The sequence below is a fragment of the Vigna angularis genome, chromosome 2, assembly GCF_016808095.1.
Source record: "Vigna angularis cultivar LongXiaoDou No.4 chromosome 2, ASM1680809v1, whole genome shotgun sequence".
Taxonomy (NCBI): Eukaryota; Viridiplantae; Streptophyta; class Magnoliopsida; order Fabales; family Fabaceae; genus Vigna; species Vigna angularis.
This window is the reverse complement of record NC_068971.1, coordinates 10467917-10492196: the sequence shown is the minus strand read 5'-3', so window position 1 is coordinate 10492196 and position 24280 is coordinate 10467917. Positions and strand designations below refer to the sequence as shown.

Here is a 24280-nt window from a genome sequence, read left to right as displayed (position 1 = left end):
AAAAAAAGGGTTGCTGAGAAAATCCCAAAGAATTTAGACTAACATTATTTGGGGATTAAAATCAAATAGAATCGTATTACATGGGCACCAGTTAGAATGATGATTTTCATTACTTACACAAATCAATAATCAATTACAAATAACAATATGGGGCAGCTCTATGGAATTTGTGGTGGTCAAAATTTGACAAACCAATGTTTAACAACATATTTTCACCATCTCTCCCCTGCCCAAAAACCTCAAATTTTCCTCTCTATAGATTATACATACATTCATTCTGGTCAGTAATGGCTACATAACAAGTAGATGCTAAACCCCTGCTGCTTCACTTAACACAAAAATAGCAAGGTAAGCTACCATTCCATAACTGTGGAACTATTATCAAGTACGTGCCTCACAAGCTGTGGAACAACAATAAATGCGCAGATTCATAATTAATAATCTATTCGTAGGCGCCGCAATTCAGCTTTGAATGTTGAGACAGAACTAAGAGTCCGACGAGCAAGATTCCGTATATCCTCTCGTGAACAATCTCGTGAAATTCGAACAAGCTCCCAAAGAGCACCTCCACTAACCAGGTCCTTTGCATTCACTTCTGTAATGTTTATTTTGAAACATCACATTTTAAAGTTTGCAATAATGTATTATGAAAAAGTGAAACATGATGAGAAGTCTCGTTACCATGCTGTGCCAAGTGGCAGAGTGCAAGCTCTAAGTGACGCCTGATTGGTGCAGCTTCATTATTAGCATTTTGTACTATCCATGGAAGTGCACCATCTTCTATCAAAAAAGATCTGCCACTTTTTATCCCTGTGAGAGCAGAACTATAATTGTAAGGTTTGAAGTTTTCAGTGACTTTGAGGAAGTGAAATGGTGGGAGCAAATTGACTATTGCTTGCTTAGAAACATCAAATACATCTTTAAATAATCATTGCAGGACTGAATTTTTTTGGTGACATTCGTGAGTAACTATTTTGTCCATTTTCTATCTAACTTGAAGCTTAATGTTCTCAGTGTTGAGAATCAATAGGAGAAAAAGTAGACCTTGATTGGAAGCTCGAGACTCGCATTTTGCGAAGTTTGCAATTCCTCGTGCAACTTGGGAAAGGACGTCGGGATGTCCACATCTTACGATTCCCAGTAAAGCCTTAATACCTCCCTGGGATCTCAGAGTCATCAATATTCTATCTGAAGAACATGGAAAACAAAAATATGAAACCTACAGAAAAATACATATGGATGGAAATACAATGATTTCAAATACAAAATCTACTATAGCGCCATCTGTACATATGCTTTAATGTAACAGGAACACTGAATGTAGAATTCTCAATGACATTAAGCTAGAACTGGTTTTATATATGAAAGTCAGCTAAGACAAGAAAATAGAGAAAATGCTCCTGTTATTTCAAAAATAAGTTATACAAAAGTTTCAGCTTTGTATGATTAGTGCAAGACAGATTGTATGAGGCAGCATTTGGACATGGTTCATGTATAAAGGGGTAAATATCAGCAAGAGCAGTGCAAACTATTCAGGATTAGTTGGCATTTTTCTGAGCGTTGGCCATTACAATTTTAGACAATCTTTGTAAAAAGATGGAGTTCACTTAAATGTGGGTTAAAGTAATTTATATTTAGATATCTTATTTGAAAATGATTTCAACATAATGATGATTGTTTGAGGAGAATAATAATCGCGAAAGCAGAAATTCATTATTCCATTCAAACCCATGTTTGACCTTATGTTCACAAAAAAAATGCCAAACAAGATGTCAATTTCTCAACCCACAAGCACATAATGTCCAAAGAAACAATTAGTAGACAATAGTGGAGATTACATCACCAACATAGTGTAATTTTAAGTAACTATCCAAATTGAATTTATCTGATGGCTAAAATTATATTTTCATGCACTTATCAACATAAATAAATGACTTGCTAAAAAACAACAAATTATACCATTTCCACATAAGTTAGCAATTGCCCCAGCAACCATTCGAAGAGTTTGTGGATCTTCAGCATCAGATGCAGTCATTGATAACAGAGTAATTCCTCCTTCAGCCATAATAAGTTCTTGATTCGCTTCTGATTTAACAAAAGAAAGCAAAACAATATCAATTGTAACATTAGGTAAATGCACAACACTAATAAACGAAGGTAGTAAACAAAGTGTGAAGCAAGATCCAATTGTCTATAATATGCAAAAAAATATACTAACGATATTCACCATTCATAGCAAGATTGGCAATTGCCCCAGCAGCTACTCTGCGAACAGTTTCATCCTCATATCTTCGAAGAAGCATCAGCAAGGAAGTAAGCCCCCCAGACTCAACAATTCTCTTTTGATTAGCCTCTGCATATCAGATTGAGAAAAACTACTAAAGGAAATACTACACATAAGAAAATATACATGAGCATATAACAAAACGACCAGTCTTGGTCTTCGGAATGTATGAGCAGAGAAAATGTAGAATGAAAGAATGGTCTAGTGGACAGTGAAAACAAGACGAATTTTATGGAAAACTAATACAGATGCTTTTCAGAAAAAAGTAGAATTTTCCAGATAAATTACAACCAATGATTTAAAAAAATAAATCAAGCTGCAATATATACAACTATCAGAAGACAATCAACATAAAAGAAACAGAGGGACTTTTGATTTATGAAACAATTTTCTATATACATTATTATGTTTTGTGAAAATAGGAAATGAAAACAGAAAATATTTTTCTGAAACTAAACAGACTCCTAACTCAAGTACTGTTTTTAACAATTGTAAGCATTGCCAGAAATTTTTTTTTACAGAAAGTAGATGATCAAATATAGAGCCTTAAGATGAGATTAGCTTCAACCTTCTGCAGCTAGGTTGGCTACCACTTTCACAGCATGAATTCGTACATTGGCATCATCTGACTCCAGCAACGATAAAATCTTTTGCAGTCCAACTGTTAAAATAACGAGTCATTAACACCGATATGATGGAATGTTTCAGTTATAACTCAAAAGAACTCATTCATACCTTGCTCAAAGAGAGTAGCAACAGATGACTTCTGACCATTTGCAGTGTCCTTGAATTGGTTAGGCCGGGAGGAATCCATGGCAGAAAATGTGCTACCAGAGCTTCCATTTTCCAAACACTTTCTCATCTATAAACATAGAATTATATCATACTATACCAAAGATTCAAAGTTATGTCAAAGAACATAATGTAACATGCAGCTAGAAGCAATGGAGAGATCAAAGAATCTTTGATTTGACAACATCTACTACTTCATTAGTTCAGAATGAAATTATGTTTAGGACCTACATTTGGAGCTCTGGTTGGGTTTGTTACAAGAATTTTCTACAAAATTAAATACTGAAGAGCATTGTGCATTTTATGGCCACTTTCATTAAATCAAAGCAAACTCAATGACTCAAAGCATAGAATTACAATCCAAGTTAAAGTTTATTACTAAAGAATATGCTGAATTCTCAAATCTTAGTCAACATAAAACAAATACCTGGTCAGCTTCAAAGTTCAATTGCAATAATTGACTTCTCAATATTATTACTTCTTCTTCAAGTCTTTTTTTCTGATTAGCCTCATCCTCCAAGATGTTCCGCAGCTTTACAATTTCGGCATCTCCTGCCTAGTATACATAAAAGATTTTAGTACAATAAAACCATTTTAGAAAGATGAAGAAACAGAAAAGCTTGCCATTTAACTGAATCTCACCTGTGTTTGTGTGTATTTCCCCAGTTGATTTTTTAGATGCTCTACCTCTTCTTCAGCTGCCTTCCTCCGACTTCTTTCAGTTTCAAGCAGTATTTTGACCTCAGTAACTTCACCTGCTGAAGATGATGCGGGCCCCTGAGCCAAAAAGGCACAAATAGCTAACTAATTAAAACCAAAAATAAAAAGATAAAAATAGTACCTCAAAGCAGCAACTATAATCGTTCAACCAGGCAATTATTAAAACTATGACATTGGGACTGATGAAGATTGATGTGTAAATTACAGTATCGAATTTACCACAAGACTGCTAAGAAAATCATAAAATAAATTATTGCTTAATATAAACATTTGTCATGAAACAACAATCCCAGAAGATTAACTTTGATAAATAAGAACACCTTAATGAATTCAAATTTTATCTCCTTTTGAGATTCTATTGTGACATGTTGAGATCATACTAGTCAATCCCAGACAGCAGACAGCAACAAAAATGAGATAGCAGGATGACTTCTATTCTAATGTTTTTCTTATTGTGTGTGTGTGTCTTTGTATAAAAGAAAAAATGTAGATGAAAGAAAAAATATAAAAGAAAACATAGACCTCTCTTCAGCATGAACAAAATACACCCCGAAAGATGTTAAACAATGTTGCTAAAATTGAGAGTAATCTCGCATGCCCATCATGCAGGCAGACAGCAAGCATTCTAACTAAGGCTCTAACCAAGGAATATACGTGATAGCATCAAATCCAATCTGAGTATGATAGATATCTACCACCCGGATTGAGGGGGAATGTTGGAGATTGCCCAAACCAATCAGAATCACGGATTTTCAGAGCCTAGATCATATCCGAATTATTTGGTGTAAAGATTTTCTTTTTCCCTTTCCAATTTATACCTCATACTGTATCGAGTATGATTCAGGAAAAATATTCATATTTCCTCAAATACAAATGTTCAGTCCAACCTACCAAACAATAGCATACTTGGACATAACCAAAAAATTAGGTTCATTCAACAAATACATTTAAAGAAAAAAAAATCAACACTTGTCCCAGAAACTTAGGACACAGCCAGCAACCAACATTAACCAAAAATGTTGAATGTGAAAACAGTAACACACGTTGATATCTCAAAAAATATGTGACCATTAACTTTTAAAAACAGGGGGACAAAAATCCACCTTCAAGATTTGCAGCGTGATAATATTATTTAAAAAGGAATATACCTCTCCATTACCAGCGACAGAACTATTGCAGTCATGTCTTTCTTGATTCAAGACCAGCTTCTGCTCCAACTCCTTTACCAATTCCATGTACTCCATCTGGCATTTCAGTCTCTCTTTCTACAGGGTACAATCATACAACTCCATATAAGCATTGAGAAAACTATAGAGATGTTACCCCAAAAAGCCTAAAAATTAGCATCTTCGGTGATTTAAGTTTTCCACAAAAATAGGGCATAATGGTTTTGCACGATGTCTAATACAAAATTAAGAATACAAAGCAAAGATATAGAGACAGCCCAAAAAGGCATAAAAAAACATTTGATAGCAAACTGATCAAAAAGTCACACTATATCCATCCTAAAATCTGACATACATGTGAAAGTTTGGGAGAGAAAATCTAATCGTAAAAATATTATTACTGTGTGTGTTGAAGTTTCTATTACACAAAAAAGTCCTATATAAGGAACAATGGGCCAGCACCTAAAAGCCCAAAACTAAAAGTCCAATTATACAATACAATATATTTCAACACTCCCCCTCAAGCTGGAAAATATAGATCATATGCACCAAGCTTGGAACATATAAATTGAATCCTGGGCCCCCTTAGAGATTTGGTTATAATGTCTTCGAGTTGTTCATTAGAATTGACAAACTCAGTAACAAGTTCCTTAGTCAACAACTTCTCTCTAATAAAATGACAATCAATTTCTAGGCACCGTTTGCCGCTGTCCAGGCACCGTTTGCCGCTGTCCAGGTGTCGTTTGCCGCTGTCCAAGTGTCGTTTGCCACTGTCCAGGCACCGTTTGCCGCTATCCAAGCGCTGTTTGTCGCTGTTTGACATCGTTTGTCGTTGTCTGGTGCCATTTGTCGTTGTCCATCTAGCACTGTTTTGCCACTATGACGAGTTGTAGAAGTTTGTCACCATCAACTTTTGTTCCCGACGTCGTTCGTCATTGTCTGCCGCTATCCGTTGTTTCCCACCGTCTGCAGCTGTCTGCTGCCGACCACCGTCCGCTGCCAACCACCGTTTATTGTCCTCCGTTGCCATCTGCTACCACAGTTTAGTCCGACGCCTCCTTGAGCGAGAGGGCTAGTTCTCATCCAGGCGCCGCCATGTGCGCCACATTTGTCCGACGTTCACCTCCGCCATTGTCACATTTTCTCTGGCGAACTTAGGGGTTTTGTGCGCCTCGAGGAGTGCGACCCATCCCTAGTCATTGCCTCATTCTCATCTTGTCACGCACGACTTCTCTCTGAAAAGCTTTCGGCGCTTGTTTGTCACACGCCACCTTTCCGGTGTCGGAATCACACGGCTTCACTATCGTTCGTCTCGCTCGACCAAATAAAAAAAAAAACTCTCTATTTCAGCATTATACCTCTGTTTCAGCATTATTCCTTAGCCTACTTTCCTAATATTTGTTTAGTTTTGCGTATTGGAGCAGTTGTGATGTTCCTGATGGCTTGTGTCATTTATATACAAGTATCCAAGGAGAGTCAGTGCTATTAGTTGGTTAACACCAAGGAATTTTGTTAGACCGTTATTAGTCTATGAGAGAAGAAAGAAACATAGTTAGTTGGTCTAACTGTTTGGTCAATTAGGGGGAGCGGGGAAAAGCTTTTGAACTTGTATAAATAGTTGTGATTAGTTTGGGGGGATCTTTTTGCCTTATTGAATTGTTGATCAGGACTCATTGTCCTGAGGGGGAGAGGTTAAGCTCTCTGTATTCTTTCTGTTGATTGAAAGTGAATAAAAGAAGCATTTCTTTGTCGGTGTGTGTGTTTGAAAAGTAAGGAGTGAGTTTTTCCTAGGTTCTTGGATAAAGAACCTATCAAATTTCAACATCAAAGTCATAGGTTGAAGGTTCCTCATGGCATGAGGGGGAGCCTATTTCTGGCCAGATTCAGAATCTTAGTCAAACAATTTCACCAGTCCCTTATTAGATCTGTTTTTGGATGCTTTGATGAATAAAAGAGACCATTATGATCTCCCACCTTCACGATTTGTCATCGACGGCATCATCATTTCCGTCGTTTGTCGTGAGGGGGAGATGCTTCCAACCACTGCAATATGTTTCCAACCACATGCTCCATCAGTTAATGATGGCAGTCCCTGCAATTTTGTCCTTTCAACCACTGTAGGCCCCCATCACCTCGTTAGTTAGTGATGGCAGTCCCTGTAGTTTTGTCGCTTCCAGCCACTATAGGCCCCATCAGTCAGTGATGGCAATTTAGGCCCTGCAGGCTCTATCAGTCAGTGATGGCAATTTAATCCCTGCAGGCCCCATCAGTCAGTAATGGCAATTTAGTCCCTGCAGTAAGGGGAGTATGTTTCCAATCACTACAGGCCCCATCCTTACTTGATGGCAGTGTAATCCCTGTAGTTTGTCGCTTTTAGCCACTACAATCTCCATCCTTTCTCGATGGAATCCAGTCTTTGTAGTTTATCGCTTTTAGTCATGCAGGCCCCATCCTTACTTGATGGCAATCCAGTTTCTGCAGTTTGTCGCTGTCTACCACTCGTCATTCACTTTTGATGGAAATCAACTTTGTCAAAGTCATTACTTGAAGGTTCATGGTGCTAGATCAAGTTTCGTGGTTGTCCAATATTATTCTCCATAAGCTTATGAGGAGTCTCTTTGGTTACGCTGGTTTGTGAGTCCAATTTGGTTTATAGACATTCTCTCTTGATGGTCTGAAACATATGTGCATCTTGTTCGGAGCCAAAGTTACCACGTCTATTGTCTCGACATTTTAGACAAGTTGATTTTGTTGGATTGATTTTATTTATTCCAAGCTTGACACATACAATTTGTATGCTCCAGCTTGAGGGGGAGTGTTAGAATATTTACCCTATTTATCATGATTATATTGTGTCTAGGATTACCTTATTTATCATGATTATATTGTGTCTAAGGTTACCCTATTTATCATGATTACATTGTGTCTAGAGTTACCCTATTTATCATGATTATATTGTGTCTAGAGTTACCTTATTTATCACGATTATATTGTGTCTAATAAGGTTACCCTAATTATCATGTCCTCTTGTATCAATTTATTTTTATAAATTATGAGAGGGATCAATTAAGCCCTCAAGAATTATTTCTTTTCAATCTCAAGTGTTTCAAAAAATAAAGTCCTCGAGACTCATGTCCTTCTCCAATCAGGCGACTCGTACCATGTTCCTGTATAACAAAGGAATTAGCAGTAAAGGTTACAGAACAATTTAAGGAACGAGTCAATTGGCTCAAGGAGATTAAATTGTAAGGACAATCAGGAATATACAAAACAGAATTTAAATTTAGTGAAGGAGATAAGGAAACTCTGCCAATTCCCTGGGATGCAACTTTGGATCCATTGGCAACAGTAATGAAATGAGGGATTTTCTGAGAGAACATGGAAGAAAATGAAGAAATAGTACCAGAGATATGGTCTGAGGCACCTGAGTCAAGGATCCATGGATTGTGACCTTCCACAGATTGAGATATACAGGCAGTTGACACATTGGACATGGAAGAGGATTGGTCAGGATTAGAAGATTTTCCAGACTTATACTTCAAAAATTCTTGGTATTCTTCATTTGAAATTTTGGGTTCGAGATCATCAGATTTCGAAACATGAGCGACTTTGTTTGGATATCCATGTAAGGCATAACATTTCTCTCGAGTATGGCCTATCCTCCTACAATATGTGCATTGAGGACGCATACCACAGCCACCACGTTCTCCTCGGTTGCCTCTGCCTCCTCCTCTTCCTTGTGGTGCTACCATAGCTGATGTTTTAATACCACCAATTGAACTTTCGTCTTTAACTAATGAAGATACCCGAAGAAGTCGAGTAACTAAGCTGTCCATTGATGGAACTTGATCACCAGCTAACATTTGATCACGAACATGATCAAAATCTGAATGTAGACCTCTTAAAATTAAGACCATGTAAAACTTATCAAGCTTCTTGTTTAGGCCTTTTACAGAATCAGCCACAAAGAAATTCTTCAATTCTTCTACAGCAGCACGGGCCGTTCCTATGTAAGTAACCATATCATGATTGTTTTGTTTGAAGGAAGTCACTCTTTGAGTTGCATCAAAGAGACGTTGCACATTGTTCGCAAAGATATCCTGAGCTTTTCTCCAAAAGGAGGAGCACGTTTTGTAAGGTATCAAAATTTCTAAGACTTCTTGTTCAACAGATTGCCATAGGACAGCACATAGTTGAAAATCAAGCTTCTGCCATTGAGATTTCTCTTCTTCAGGAACGGTGGAAACATCTTGTTCAAGATGATCATGGTATCCTTGACCAAGAAACCATAACTCCAGGGAAGAAGACCAAGATAGATAGTTTTTCCAATTGAGTTTTGCAGAAGTAATGGTTGGTGTAGCAGAGAGAGACGGTGTTCGAAGACCAGCCATTATAAAGCCAAACAAGAAAAGAGGGGAAAAAAGATTGTGGGAAGAAACCCTAAACAGAGCAACCCTCAACGGAACAGCAAATCAGAGACCACAATACACTCAGGAGACGGAGGCGAAACGACCGGCAGTGGCACGGTGAAGATCCGACACGGGAGAGGCGGCGCGTGAAGCCCACGCACCCAAGAGAGGTCAAAAAGAAACGACGCGTGATGGCGCGTCGAGAGAAGGATGAGGCGGCGACCACCAGGGATGGGTCGCGCTCGTCGAGGCGCACCGAACCCTTAACTTCGCCGAAAAAAGATTGCGACGGCGGAAAGCGGCGACGACGGCGGCGGAAGCGACGGTGAACGACAGCGGATGCGGAGGCGGGCAGTGAGCAGTGGCGAACGGCAAACCCTAACCTGCTCTGGATACCATGTGAAAGTTTGGGAGAGAAAATCTAATCGTAAAAATATTATTACTGTGTGTGTTGAAGTTTCTATTACACAAAAAAGTCCTATATAAGGAACAATGGGCCAGCACCTAAAAGCCCAAAACTAAAAGTCCAATTATACAATACAATATATTTCAACAATACAAAAGCACATAAATCTTCATAAAAGTACTCCAGCCACACAGATTGATCATTTTTTAACCTCAACACTCAATCTGAGACATTTTTAAGAAATAACACTTAACAGAATCCATACTTCCTCAACAAGACATCAATCCAGCATAACTAAGGCATAGCCCAGAATTACTAGACTGTCTTTACGTTCTGTTCACAAGATGAGCTAGAACAATACCATCAATTAGAAAGAGTTAAATTAATAATAATGATCCTCCATCACATACTTTAACAATATGTAAACCCTAGGTTATTAGTATACAGCATTATGTATACAGCTACAAAACAGTTCAAAACCACAAGACTTTGGCTTAAAAATTTAATGTAATTTGTAGTCAAGATCCTTCATATGGGTCATATGACAAACCTCCAATGCATCTGCAAAGTTCCTCTCCACCTCGGCAATTCGACATTGGGCCTCCAAATTTATTTTCTCAACTTCATCCTCAAAAGCTTTCTGCTGCCTTTCATTTTCTGCAATAAGCTTATCTAATTGTACCTCAAGCTTTCGAGACAAGCTTTTATAATCAAATTCCTCCTTTATTTTCAACATATTCTCAACTTTCATAGCCTGATGAAACAAAAATGTGTTATTTTTCTGTCACAAAAACAGAAAACCATATCAATTTTCACCAAAAAGAATTCATTTTAAATGATAATGACAATGATGATAAAATTATCATAATGAAATATGATTTGCATTTTGATCAGTGGTATGCCACTGCAACAGTCCAGCATTACTTGCCAGCCCTAGAAATTATTTTTTTAGGGTTGAGTACTATGCTTCTTTCGGTCTTCTCTATTCTTGAATTTGGAGATGGTTCCCATATCAAAATTTGGGATGACACTTGTTAGAAACTCACATCAACTAGAGATATTGTTAAGTTATAGTATATGAATGGGTACAAACTTCACTTTACAAGCTTGTTTTATAACATTGAGTTTGGCCTAATTCAATTTCTAAGATGGAATTGGGCTCTAACCCAATAAGGTCTGCTAGGCCTATTGTTCCATCCACAATCAAAGTGTTGTCAAACCACAAAAAATATGGTCCAAGATTCCACATGTCCAGTCCCTGATGTGAGGGTTTGACAGAAATTTCACATCGACTAGAAATAAGGTCAAGTAATAACATATACAAGTGAAAACCTAACATTACAACCCCAATTTTGTAAGATTGAATTAGGCCTAAATTCACTTTCAAAAACCACCTATCTGTGAGATGTTCCTTTTTCTGAAACGCTTCATAGACTTTATCTTCTTTCCAATCAGCAGTCTCCTTTAATCCAGTTTTGTTCATCTTCTGAATCTACTGCTGTTTCTAGAAATTTTATGTTTTTCAGAAATTTGAATAATAGGGAATTCTCTGATTGACAATCTCTTCTAACCTTGTTATATTCTATCCACATCTATTCAAACTTAGACCAGAGGATTAGGTCACTTGACACTCCAGATGTTTTCCATGTAAATCCTACCATCCATTTTCTCACTTCATCCAGCAGTGTAGCTCCTTCCTTAGGAAATCAATCACTATCTCAAAGGTTAAACCATTTGTATATGGACTGGCGTTCTCGAACTGAATTACTTCATTGTCAAGGATTTACTTCAAATTTGAAGACCTCTAACTGCTTTCTTCCTCTATTTTTGTGCTACGTGCAGATTGAGTTTTCAAAATGTTTTTTCACTTACTTTTGAATCTCCAAGGATCTCCATAAGCTCTTGTGGATTAATTTTAGAAGTTTTGACACTAATAGAGATTATAAAAGGCTTTGACATTGTGCTGAATTTGGAGTTGTTTGGTGTATTCTGTTGGAAAGAAAAGCTAGAATTTTCACTGGTCAATTGATACATTAGAAGATCTTTTTGTGTAGTGTATTGCATTTAGCTGCTGTGTTATGCTTAAGGACATGTGGTTATTCTTTAGTAGATCTTCAGAGATGGTATGCAGCGGCACGTTTTGTGTTCTTAATTTTTAACTTTTGTTCTTGGAATAATTTATCGAGTTACCCCCTTAAATTTGAGCCTCCTATCTCTCAATAAATTATTTGCTTATAATGATGATCATGATAACTAAGGTCACAAATTGGCTCTACTAACAAAAGAGTAAAATAAGATGCCAGCAAGTGTAGTTAATAAACGGCACAAGGACGCACAGTTGAATCTAAGGGCATTAAATTAATAAATTCTGCCAGTACTATTAACATTTGATGCAAGAAATCTCCAACAGTGATTTTTCAAAATAAATTCCAACACTAACATCAAAATAATAGAAATATAGCATACAGTCGATGCACAACGAAACAGATCTCAAGGAGAATAAATTTTATAAAAATCTAAGTATGATATTTAGTTCATATAGAATGAATAACTACATATATGGAAGTATAAATCTAAGTGAAGAAACTGACCCTCTGGCCAAACAATATGGTACTAGAAGTCTCTCCTCGATGACGTGGTGATGGGCCAATAGTCACAATCAATGAAGTCCTAGCTGTGCCTGCAGATTATCAGAAAGCAAGTAGAAAGAGTGTCCAAGAAGACTATTGGCATCTAGTACAAATACTAAGACAAAGATACCATAAATATGTCCATCAAGGATTAAGAAAATAGTTTTGTAAACCATAAATGACATCACACTCAATTTTTTGATCTTGTCAAGTTGAAGATCAGAAGGATATGATACTAAGATATCTAAACAACAAATTATGGCCTCTTACCACCAAAAGAGTCTCGAAGCATTCTGGTAAGCTTTGAATCACGAAATGGAACATGAGCATTGTTCTCTGCTAGAGCATTAATACATTTTCCCAATGAACTAAGTGAAAGATTGATAGATTTAGCTTCCTCTAGCATGTGCCCTTCACTTCCTGATGGGAAAAAGGGTTAAAAATCCAAAGTTTCAGCACATATCAACATAATAAAAGAAGCTACCAAGGTAAGGCAAGGACTATCACTAAATGAACATACAAATTTCAATTCAAAGGCCACAGGAAACAGGGAATATTGGAGCTTGTTTGGTTTGAGGAAAGGTTTGTATTTTCATTTTCTGTTTCCTTTTAATTAAAAAATGTCATTTTATTTTCATTGTTTCCTATTTTCAAATTTTGTATATAAAATAGTGAGAGCAAGAAAAATAATATATTTTTCACTATTACCTAGACAAGTATTTGAAAACAAAAATGAAACCAAGACACTTTTGTAATTAAAAGTGAAATAAAAAATTAAAACAAAAACAATTTCTCAAAGCAAACAGACCCTTAAAGGGTAATGGCTATTTTACAATTTGTATTTTCAATTAATATGCTTTTACTAATACTTACAAAAATATCACACTGCTTTCATTTATCCCTATTTTCAAAATTTTGTGAAAGAAATAGATAAAACATTCCTTCACAAAATCTTAAAAACAACAAACAGTATATAACTAACGGTTGTTTCCAACTTTTCCTCCACAAGAATGTTGATACCAGAATAAAAAGAAAATATGGTGACACTTTTCTAATATATCTCTATTATAATTCAGGATGCTGGCAGAAAGCAACTGGCAGAAAACTATCACATCATATATTTTATACTATTTATGACATATTATTTATTATAATAATTATATCAATATAAACACATGCGGTATACATATAGTGTGATATTAATATAATATTATCTAAAATATTACTATTTAAAGCCTGAAAAAAAAAATAAACAGTCACAACAAAAAAATATGTTATTGTTTATATAACAGGTTTATTGTAGTTATTTTATTATTATACATATTATAATTGAAAAAATAATCAAACAAAACATTTTCTCATGCATTTTCCCAACCATTTGAATATGTTCACATGCACTTTTCGTGTTATTTCAATTATTTTTTAGCCATTTGAGCTTGCCCATTTGATTGAATTGTTTTCAACCATTTTCATCATTATTACCGCCTATTTGCATGTTTTCCCACTGTTAAATATAGTGAAGAAAATTAGGAGAAATCTCCCTTATGTGTTTAGCATACACATAGGGTAGTTTATTTATAATGTAAGATAAGGGTTAAACCCTAAATACAGAATGGGCTAAGCCCAATTAACAGAAACGCACAACTTAACATCTAACACTCCCCCTCAACTTAACATCTAACACTCCCCCTCAAGCTGGAGCATATAAATCATATGTTCCAAGCTTGTTACAAAGATAGTCAATTCTAGGTCCTCGTAAGGACTTGGTGAATATGTCTGCCAACTGGTTGCTTGAGTTAACGAACTCAGTCTTGATATCTCCGGATATGATTTTTTCTTTAATAAAATGACAATCAACTTTAATGTGCTTGGTTCTCTCATGGAAGACAGGGTTAGAGCTAATATGAAGAGCAGCTTGATTATCACATATAAGTGTCATGTGAGTGGCATCTCCAAATTTCAATTCATTAAGTAATTGTTTAAGCCACACAAGCTCGCAAGTAGCAGATGCCATAGCTCTATATTCTGCTTCTGCGCTGGACCTTGCCACAACACTTTGCTTCTTACTTTTCCAAGATATCAGGTTGCCACCAATAGAGACACAATATCCAGAAGTAGACCTCCTATCAGAAGGGGAACCAGCCCAATCAGCATCTGAATAGCAAACAATTTTTGTATCGTTGTTAGGGCCATATAGCAAGCCTTTTCCATGTGATCTTTTAATATACTTCAGTATGCGAACAACTGCATCCCAATGGTCTTCACATGGGGAGTTTAGAAATTGACTCACCACACTAACTGCGAAGGAAATGTCAGGACGCGTAACAGTAAGATAGTTTAATTTACCAACTAATCTTCTGTACCGTTCAGGATCTGAGAAAGGCTCCCCCTGATTTGGTAAGAGTTTGATGTTAGGGTCCATAGGTGTCTCAACAGATTTACAGTTCATTAACCCTGTTTCCTCCAAGATGTCTAACGCATACTTCCTCTGAGATATGACAATACCATCATTGGATTGTGCTACTTCAATACCCAAAAAGTATCGGAGTTTGCCAAGATCTTTGGTTTGAAAATGATGACAAAGGTGTTGTTTCATCTGAGAGATGCCGAGATAGTCACTTCCTGTGAGAACAATATCATCAACATACACTATTAAGTAAATACATCCAGCACTTGAGTGGCGATAGAACACTGAATGATCCGCTTCACTGCGAGACATACCAAATTGTTGAACAACACAGCTGAATTTACCAAACCAGGCCCGAGGAGATTGTTTTAGGCCATATAAGGATTTGTGAAGACGACATACCAATCCAGATGACTCCCCCTGAGCAACAAAGCCAGGCGGTTGCTCCATATAAATTTCTTCATGCAAATCACCATTTAGGAAAGCATTTTTGACATCAAGTTGGTAAAGAGGCCATTGTCGAAGAGCGGCCATGGCAATGAATAGGCGAACAGAGGTCATTTTTGCCACTGGAGAAAAAGTATCACCATAATCCAAACCAAAAATCTGTGTGTAGCCTTTGGCAACCAGTCGAGCTTTCAGACGATCAATTGTGCCATCAGGGCCAACCTTGATAGCATACACCCACCTGCAACCAACAACAGACTTTCCAGATGGTAATTGGACAAGCTCCCAAGTTCCACTTTTCTGTAAAGCACTTAATTCATCCAGCATAGCTTGACGCCAGCCAGGATGACTTAAGGCATCACCCACAGATTTAGGAATTGACACAGAAGAAATGGATGAGAGACAAGTGTAAAAAGATGGAGATAATCTATGGTAACTAAGAACAGTATAATGGGGGGAAGGGTTACGGGTAGAGCGTATACCTTTACGGAGGGCAATAGGCAAGTCAGACTCAGTTGCTGGAGCCGGAGGAGACACAAGAGGCAGCACTGGAAGTGAGTCATGAGGGAGACAATTGCGGCGACTATAAACCTGAAGGGGTGGTGGTGAAGGACGATCCTGTGGTGAATGAGAGTCTAAAGAAGGAGACAAAATGGGTGGAGCATCACCAGGAGGATCACAGATAAGAGGAATATCAACAGTAACAGGGAGAGGTACAGAACTAGAAGATAAATGTGTAAAGTAAAAAGAAGATTCATCAAAAGTAACATCAGCAGAGATAAAATGACGATTGAGGGAAGGGGAAAAACACTTATAGCCCTTTTGTGACCGTGGAAATCCTAAGAAGACACATTTGTGAGACCTAGGAGATAACTTATCAAGACCAGGACTAAAATCATGAACAAAACATATAGACCCAAAAACTCTAAGAGGTAATGGATGTAGAAGGTCTTGAGGAAATAATATAGAATGAGGGATTTTGTTTGCTAGGACGGAAGATGGCATGCGGTTGATAAGATAACATGCCGTGAGAACAGCATCACCCCAAAAACGTGAGGGTACTTGACCATGAATGAGAAGGGTACGAGTTGTTTCAATAAGGTGTCTATTCTTGCGCTCAGCCACCCCATTTTGTTGAGGGGTATAAGCACAAGAGGTTTGGTGAAGAATGCCATGAGAAGCCATAAAATGTTTAAACTGTTGAGAAAGGTATTCACGGCCATTATCACTACGTAAAGTGCGAATAGAAACCCCAAACTGAGTTTTTATTTCATTGAAAAAAGTTTGAAAAATAGAAAACAACTCAGAACGATTCTTCATGAGAAACAACCAAGTACATCTGGAATAGTCATCAATAAAGGTAACAAAATACTGAAATCCTAAAGTTGACTTAACACGACTAGGTCCCCAAATATCAGAATGAACCAATGAAAAGGGGGATGACGCTCGTTGTGAAACACTACGAGGAAAGGAACTACGAGTATGTTTACCTAACTGACAAGACTCACACGACAAACTTGATAATTTGGACAGACTCGGAACAAGTTGCTGCAGTTTGGCAAGACTGGGATGACCTAACTGAGCATGAAGAAGGGATGGTGACTCCATGATTACGCCAGCATGTGGAGAAGGGCTGAGATGATATAGGCCATGAGACTCACATCCTGTGCCAATCATGTGTTTCGAACTTCGGTCCTGCAACCAAACAGAATCTTTGGTAAATGAAATAACACAATTAAGGGAACGAGTTAGACGACTTACGGACAATAAGTTAAAAGGAGACCCGGGGACATAAAGTACATTATCAATGGATATGGACGGAAAAATATGAACAGTACCAATACCATGAGATGAGACTCGAGACCCATCAGCCATCGTTACCGAGGGTAAATTAACCGGACATGACAAGGAAGAAAACAAGGACTTGTTACCAGTGATATGATCGGTGGCACCTGAGTCAAGGACCCAAGATCCGAGAGAGTGAGTCAGACCGACAAAAGGAGTACCTGTGCGTGTAACAGAAGTAGATGTAGTGGAACTAGAGTGTTGACGGTCCTCATACCATCTGAGAAATTCCTGAAAGAGTAAAGGGTTATTTATGGTATTTGATGAAGTAGGATGGTCTGCAGACGGTGATTGGGGAGGTGGATCAGAATTAGCCATTGCTATAGGTCGAAGAGGACGTCCATGAAGTGCATAACATCTATCAATTTTGTGGCCTAGCTTGCCACAGTGGTCACATTTTGGACGTCCGTTACCGGGTTGGCGAGACCGACTCTGATCATCAAGTTGGGCAACCATGGAGAGGGAGAAACCCTAAAAATTCAAAATGCTCCGATTGACGCAACGACCACAGATCCAGAAAGAGGGCGAGGAGGCGATCATGGCGGTGCTGATCGGTGGAGGAAAGCTCTGGCACGCGCGGCGGCAGCGGCGACTCTTGCGGCGGCGCGTGGAGGCGCGTGAGAGGTCTGTTCGCCGCGATCTTCGTACGACGGTGGTCGCCCGGCCGAGACGCTTCCGATGGTCTGGTCACCGGTCGATTCTGGAACTCCGGCGACGGCGGCGGCGGCGACTGCGACAACAGCGGCAGTGATGGGTGCCGGAGACCGTAGAGTTGACTGGAACTATTCCTGTGCTCTGATACCATGTTAGTAGTGGGTTTTAAGCCTAACTCAACCCCACAAAACCGGCTTGTAGGGTGAGGTTTGCACCCACTATAAACTAAGAATTGACCTTATCTCTAGTTGATATGGGACTTCCAACACACCCCCTTCACGCCGAGGTATAGACATCTCGTGCGTGATAGTAGAAATTGGGTGGTCCGATAACGGCCCGATAGCGGGTGGAATAGAAGAATAGAATGCCCACTTAGAACTCGCTAGGATAGGCTCTAACCATGGCTCTGATACCATGTTAAATATAGTGAAGAAGATTAGGAGAAATCTCCCTTATGTGTTTAGCATACACATAGGGTAGTTTATTTATAATGTAAGATAAGGGTTAAACCCTAAATACAGAATGGGCTAAGCCCAATTAACAGAAACACACAACTTAACATCTAACACCCACTAACTTGAATTATTCTCTCCTGACCCCATTTTATTTCACACTCATCTGGGGATATTTTTGGGCCATTTGAAACTCTTTCACATAGTTTATCTTCCTGCTCATTTGAATGACTTTTCCTCCCATTTTCCAGTATTCTGCATGCATGCAAACACAACAAATGCTTCATGGAGAAGCCACTTTCAGACAATTTCACAAGAAAAATTCATTTATGGCACCCATATTTACACATAGAGACAGCTTTTAAGTTCAGCACAAACCGGACTTGTGGACACGTTCTGAACCTGCCAAGTCTACCACAACCAACTTGCTCTTCCGAACAAGTGGTTTTGAAGGTTTAGTCAAATGAGAGGCATCGCCATTTTGACTGGATACAATATCTTCACTTTCCAAGACAGACCTCTTAATATGAACCTGTGAGAAACAATAAATTTATCAAGATTGGATATTATTTTTAAGAAACAAAAAGCAGTAACTAAGTAGTTTCCTTGATTTGCGACCTTTGGAATCAAAGATAAAGAAAATAAAAGGTAATCCAAACAGGGAATATTCTATCACCATCAGAATAGCATGACTGCGAGAAGATTCAGTATTCAATTTTGTGTTAGCAGCAATTCTATTAGCTTCCCCTACTCTTAACAGCTCCAGAAAACTATGTTGGTCTGTGATTTCTACAAGAGTTGCCCCAGGCATAGATACATCACCACTTCTTGGATCCTCCACTATAGGAATATTATCATTTACTGGATTAAGCAAGTCCTGGAGAGTCTCCATGTAAAGCTACACATTTTTTGCAGACAAAATATGAGTAAAATGGCCTAGAATGCTTATAATACAAAACAAAGAACACTTTCTTGATCAAACAAAATGAAACACAACACAATGGCCACTAGAAGATAAAAGTAATAATGATGCAAAAAGCAGTAATGCACACGTAGGTATCAACCTGCAGATACGAGACTGTGACAGAATCAGTATTGGGTGACAAGTCAGCAAAAATATCCTCCATGGAACGGACCATGATACCACGATCAGAAGTGTCAACTTCCCCAAGTCGTCCAAGTGTAAAAGTTTTCCCAGTTCCAGTTTGACCATAAGCCATCACAGTCCCATTATAACCATCAAGAACACTCTACAAACCAGACATCAAAAACGTGTTAACCTATAGAGTATTGAAGAAATATGGCAATGGATAGAATCCATTAACAATTAAACCAAGGAATGATGTCATCAAATCATAAAACATTAACATTAAGCAAAACTAGATAGGGATATCTCAGTAAAGGATGTTCACGAACAATTAGGATATGCACCAGTACAACAGACCTCCACAACTGGCTTAGCCACAACTTCATAGACACGTTTCTGTGATGCAAATTCAGTAAGCACCTCATCAAACTCATATGTGTCAGAATCCCAATTGTTTCTACGAAGTTTCAGTCTTTTAAGCTGAAGGACAGTAAAAACACAAAAGGCTTACATTAAACAAGATTCGTACGTAAAAAAAATCCAAGATATCTATAAAGCAAAGAAAAACCTAACATCTACAATTAATAGTAAATTAAATAGAACGAATGTACCTCTGGTTGTAATTCAACACAGTCAGCAAAATCAGTATCAGCCATCATTTCTTCAGCATTTCGTGGTCTCAATCTTACAGCCACCCGAACTCTTCCAGGCACTGTTCAAAGAAATGATAACATGACAAGTGTAGTATAGCAATACCACCATACCAGATAGAAAATTAGATGGAAAATTTTTAATAACCATCTTGTTTTCAAGCATTAGCTTTCACTCAAAATATAAAAAAGTACAAGTATAACAATGCAGCCAAGAAACTAAACTTCTAGTCCCTATCTAGAATTCAAGAATTACTGGTGGCCATAAAGGGGCCCTTAAACACTACATCCTCCTCATACAATGAGCTGTTTTGTAGCCTTTTTCACCATTGTTAATACCAAAAATCTTCTTAGGAACCTCCATTTAAAGTAAAGGGTCTACCCTGAATTGTATTATTTTCCAGGATTTTAAGAGTGGTTTCTCCTCTCCATCAAACTACCAAAACCTAGTTGATCCTCTCCCAACCTCTACAATGCTGCCACGAAACTAAACTTCTAGTCCCTATCTAGAACTCAAGAATTACTGGTGGCCATAAAAGGGCCCTTAAACACTACACCCTCCTCATACAATGAGCTGTTTTGTATCCTTTTTCACTGTTGTTAATACCAAAATTCTTCTTAGGAACTTCCATTTAAAGTAAAGGGTCTACCCTGAATTGTATTATTTTCCAGGATTTTAAGAGTGGTTTCTCCTCTACATCAAACGGTACCAACACCTAGTTGATCCTCTCCCAACCTCTACAATGCTGCCACGAAACTAAACTTCTAGTCCCTATCTAGAACTCAAGAATTACTGGTGGCCATAAAAGGGCCCTTAAACACTACACCCTCCTCATACAATGATCTGTTTTGTATCCTTTTTCACTGTTGTTAATACCAAAAATCTTCTTAGGAACTTCCATTTAAAGTAAAGGGTCTGCCCTGAAATTGTATTATTTTCCAGGATTTTAAGAGTGGTTTCTCCTCTACATCAAACGGTACCAAAACCTAGTTGATCCTCGCCCAACTACGAAAGGAGTACTCCAAACCTTCATTCAGCCAGTCTCATATCATATACGCATGGAACAGGAAAACCCTATTAAAGTATAGGCTGCCACCCAACATCAATAAGGCTTTAAGGAGTGGATTCTTCTCTTCACTACAACAGCAAGTTCCAGACAAGCTGAACATAACCACAAGATGCTACTTTGGGACTAGCCTTCCAAGAAATGAAAATGACCTATGTCATCTGGGTCTGGATATTAGGATTTCAAATTAATTGGGATTGTGACATTCAAACCCATATTTTCCCTATAATAACTGCGACAATCCACCCCTAACCCGCTAATATACAACCTTTGAGACTGAATTAGACCCCACCTGTTCTCCATTCTAATACAAAGGTTGCAGCTAAGAAAATTGTCACTTATTACCATAAGAATTGAAAAACTGTAACACATTAGAAACATTTGCTAGAGTGTAGAAACTCTACTTATAAACCTTCTACAACATAATGCAGAAGATTAGAAGGAGATAAGAAATGGGAGGATGATTCATTATCCTCAAAAGCAACAAAGCACAGAAGACAGCAAGGAACCGATGCAAGTAAAGATCAAGAACAACCACGCAAGCTAATAATCAAGAACCAAACACCCCAAAAGAGAAAAGAAGAGGCACCCAAACCAAACAAACAGGTTATTATAGAATGAAAACCTAAAAGAAACACTTCGTACCACTCCTTTAAACCGCTTTCCCACACACAAAAACATCACCAATCAAAAGCAAGCAAACACTTTAACGACCAATACAAAGTCTGCACTCGCATCTTCACCCCAAGCTCAAACCACACAGCATATCCAAATTCCAGATCTAAAATACACGCGAAGTGGATCATTAACTAAACAATGTCCACCCTCCAGAGAAAAACAACTAAACGGTTGGTCCTACCACATCCAAAGCTTTCTTCTACTCCATCTAACCAACTAAAAGTTTAAATTTCCAAAAAAAACAGATATTCCACACATTGAAGACCAGAACATAAACACCGAAAGTCCAAGCAATGAGTGTTCATAAAAATATGAACAAAACGAGACGTATCTTAAGCAATCGCTCCCCGAAGTAACGAACTCTCATAATTGTAGGCCATACGAAAAGTCACAATCATAATCATCCACAAATAAAGAAGGAGCGCACTTCATCATTGCGACCTAAACGCGGTTACCAGTCAGTTAGAGCTTCATTACACTCTCTCCACCTACGACACATCTACACTCGCAAATTCAAACACAGACTCTCTATGATTGTAAGAGTCTAGGGTTGGGAAAAGGACTGACCGGCGTCTGCATTTCTGGCGGCGGGGTTGGCGCGGCGAAGGGCGGATCCCGGCGAGGGGGAGGAGGGGCGGGGGCGGGGCTTGAGAGGGCGATCGAACTTGGCACTTCCTCTTTGGACGCCGTTTCGGTTCGACGCCATGGAGAAGACGGTGGTGAGTGAATGAGGTAGCGGTTTCGGAAACACGAAGCGAAGCAAGGAAGAGAAGTGAATGAAGAAGTCATGGTGGGGCCCACGTGTGAAATGTGGGGTAGGTGGTTCGTTGTGGGGCCCACCCTGACTTGGATCGTGCCTTGATAAGGAAAGAGAAAGAGATAGTGTTACTGTTGCGTGCGTCCGTGTCTTGTCTTCCCTCCCTCTTCAATTTTATTTTAAATTATTCAAAATGAAACTGCTGTAATAATTATATTTTTATTATTACATTTTACCACATCCTTACCTTAACTATTTTACAATTTAAATAATTATTTACCAAGAATTATTTTGAATAAAAAATGCAAGTAGCTAATGATTATGTCCTTTTTTAATTAACTAATACCCTGTGTATTATTATTGCCATGTACTTGTAGGCCTACCGAAAATAAAGATAATGCAAATATTTTTATACCCTAATTATAAACCATATTAAATGGAAGTGTTTTAATTTGCATTTAAGAGTATTAATTAGTGGTGATATATTATGCAAATGATAGAGTCGTTATGGTTTATAAGATTTTGTTGTTGATAACTAAGCATAAGTTTGACTTTGTAGTGTATTAATTAGAGAGGTGTATGTAGCAGAACCAAAAAACATATTTAAGAAATTGTGAGAATGTGATTGACACATTCCTATTGAAAGGTTTGTGAAATGTTGTTTGGTGAGAGTTTGATTGGTACGGAGTCGAAGGAAAACAAAGATGTCATGTTACAACTTACAACTCACGCACCGTGAAGTGTCTGCAGGTTGCTGTTCAACGTTATGGTAGGAATTCAAATAATGTAATGTTGAATATGCACCCTAAAATAGTTGCAAGAGAGAACGTAAAGAGGAGAGAAACTAAGATAAATTAAATGGTAACTATTACAATGTAATAAAAAAATAGACGGAGCAAATATAATTTTAATTTTTAAATTATGGTTCGAAATTTGATTTTATTTTTGTTCAAATTTTGATAATGTTTAATTTTAAATTGTATAAATGAATGGATATAGTTATTGTTACAAATTTATTGACATGATAAATTTATTAACATGTTAAAGGATGCTGAGATCAATACACATGTGTAAACACATAAACATATATATGATAATGTTTTTAGTCAAGTCAACAAATCTATAATACCATTTAGTGATTATTATATTTTAAGTTTACAATCAAATACTATCAAAATTTAAAATAGAGAAAAAAATTCAATTTTATACTATAATTTAGGAATTAAAAGTTTATTTAATCCAAAATAAACACTAACCAATTTTTATCACATATATATATTATTTTATTTTCACATATATGTATTATTTTATTTTCACATATTAGATTAATCCGACATAACTAATATATTACGTGTTTTTATGGTAAAATAATTTACAATGTCTTAAAAATAGAAAATAAATTTTAATGTATTTAAAATTTTCAATTTTATATATATCTATAAACAAAATTTTGGACATTTTTAAAATATTTATTGAAGATATATCCTTAGGTGCGTGATAACATTGCATTGAAGGTGCATACTATACCTAATTTGTTAAAAGCGTGATGTACTTTCTATATATTCAAATAAAAAAAATATATTGATTGCCATGATTGTCTTCTGTTTATAAAAACTTCCATATAAAAGGTGGGATGAAATTATTCAGCTTAATCATGGCTCACATATTGAGAACATTGATGAGAAAATCATTTCTACGCTAGATACTCCATCAAACAAATGAAAAATATCTAAAAATAAATACTCAAAGCTGAATCAACTAAAAAAATTAATTGAAATGAAGCTCACTTGACATTTCTTAATTTTAAGAAATAATATCACATAGTTTCT

General features: G+C 37.3%; 1 protein-coding gene across 1 annotated transcript; it reads right to left on the bottom strand.

Annotated features, from left to right (window-relative positions):
- Nucleotides 1-133: 133 nt before the first annotated feature.
- Nucleotides 134-22457, bottom strand: LOC108327693 (kinesin-like protein KIN-UB). The gene is made up of 19 exons (XM_052872329.1): nt 22262-22457; nt 19911-20011; nt 19657-19779; nt 19277-19462; nt 18889-19110; nt 18591-18744; nt 12678-12827; nt 12369-12457; nt 10328-10531; nt 4945-5061; nt 3719-3853; nt 3504-3632; nt 3020-3146; nt 2853-2945; nt 2228-2353; nt 1960-2085; nt 1045-1188; nt 682-810; nt 134-595 (listed from the first exon to the last, which is right to left on the bottom strand). Exons 1-19 carry the CDS (start codon nt 22398-22400, stop codon nt 435-437), a joined length of 2655 nt encoding a protein of 884 aa, XP_052728289.1. The 5' UTR covers nt 22401-22457; the 3' UTR covers nt 134-434.
- Nucleotides 22458-24280: the final 1823 nt, after the last annotated feature.

Bases quoted from the DNA above. Each gene is read 5' to 3' on its own strand.
- LOC108327693 (XM_052872329.1), bottom strand. From the start codon at position 22,400: ATGGCGTCGAACCGAAACGGCGTCCAAAGAGGAAGTGCCAAGTTCGAT. The intron at 18,745-18,888 runs GTGATAGAATAT...TGTTTCTCACAG, and splicing joins GCAGTCATGCTATTCTGATG to GTTCATATTAAGAGGTCTGT. The intron at 2,354-2,852 runs GTTGAAGCTAAT...TCTGATATGCAG, and splicing joins AGCCAACCTAGCTGCAGAAG to AGGCTAATCAAAAGAGAATT.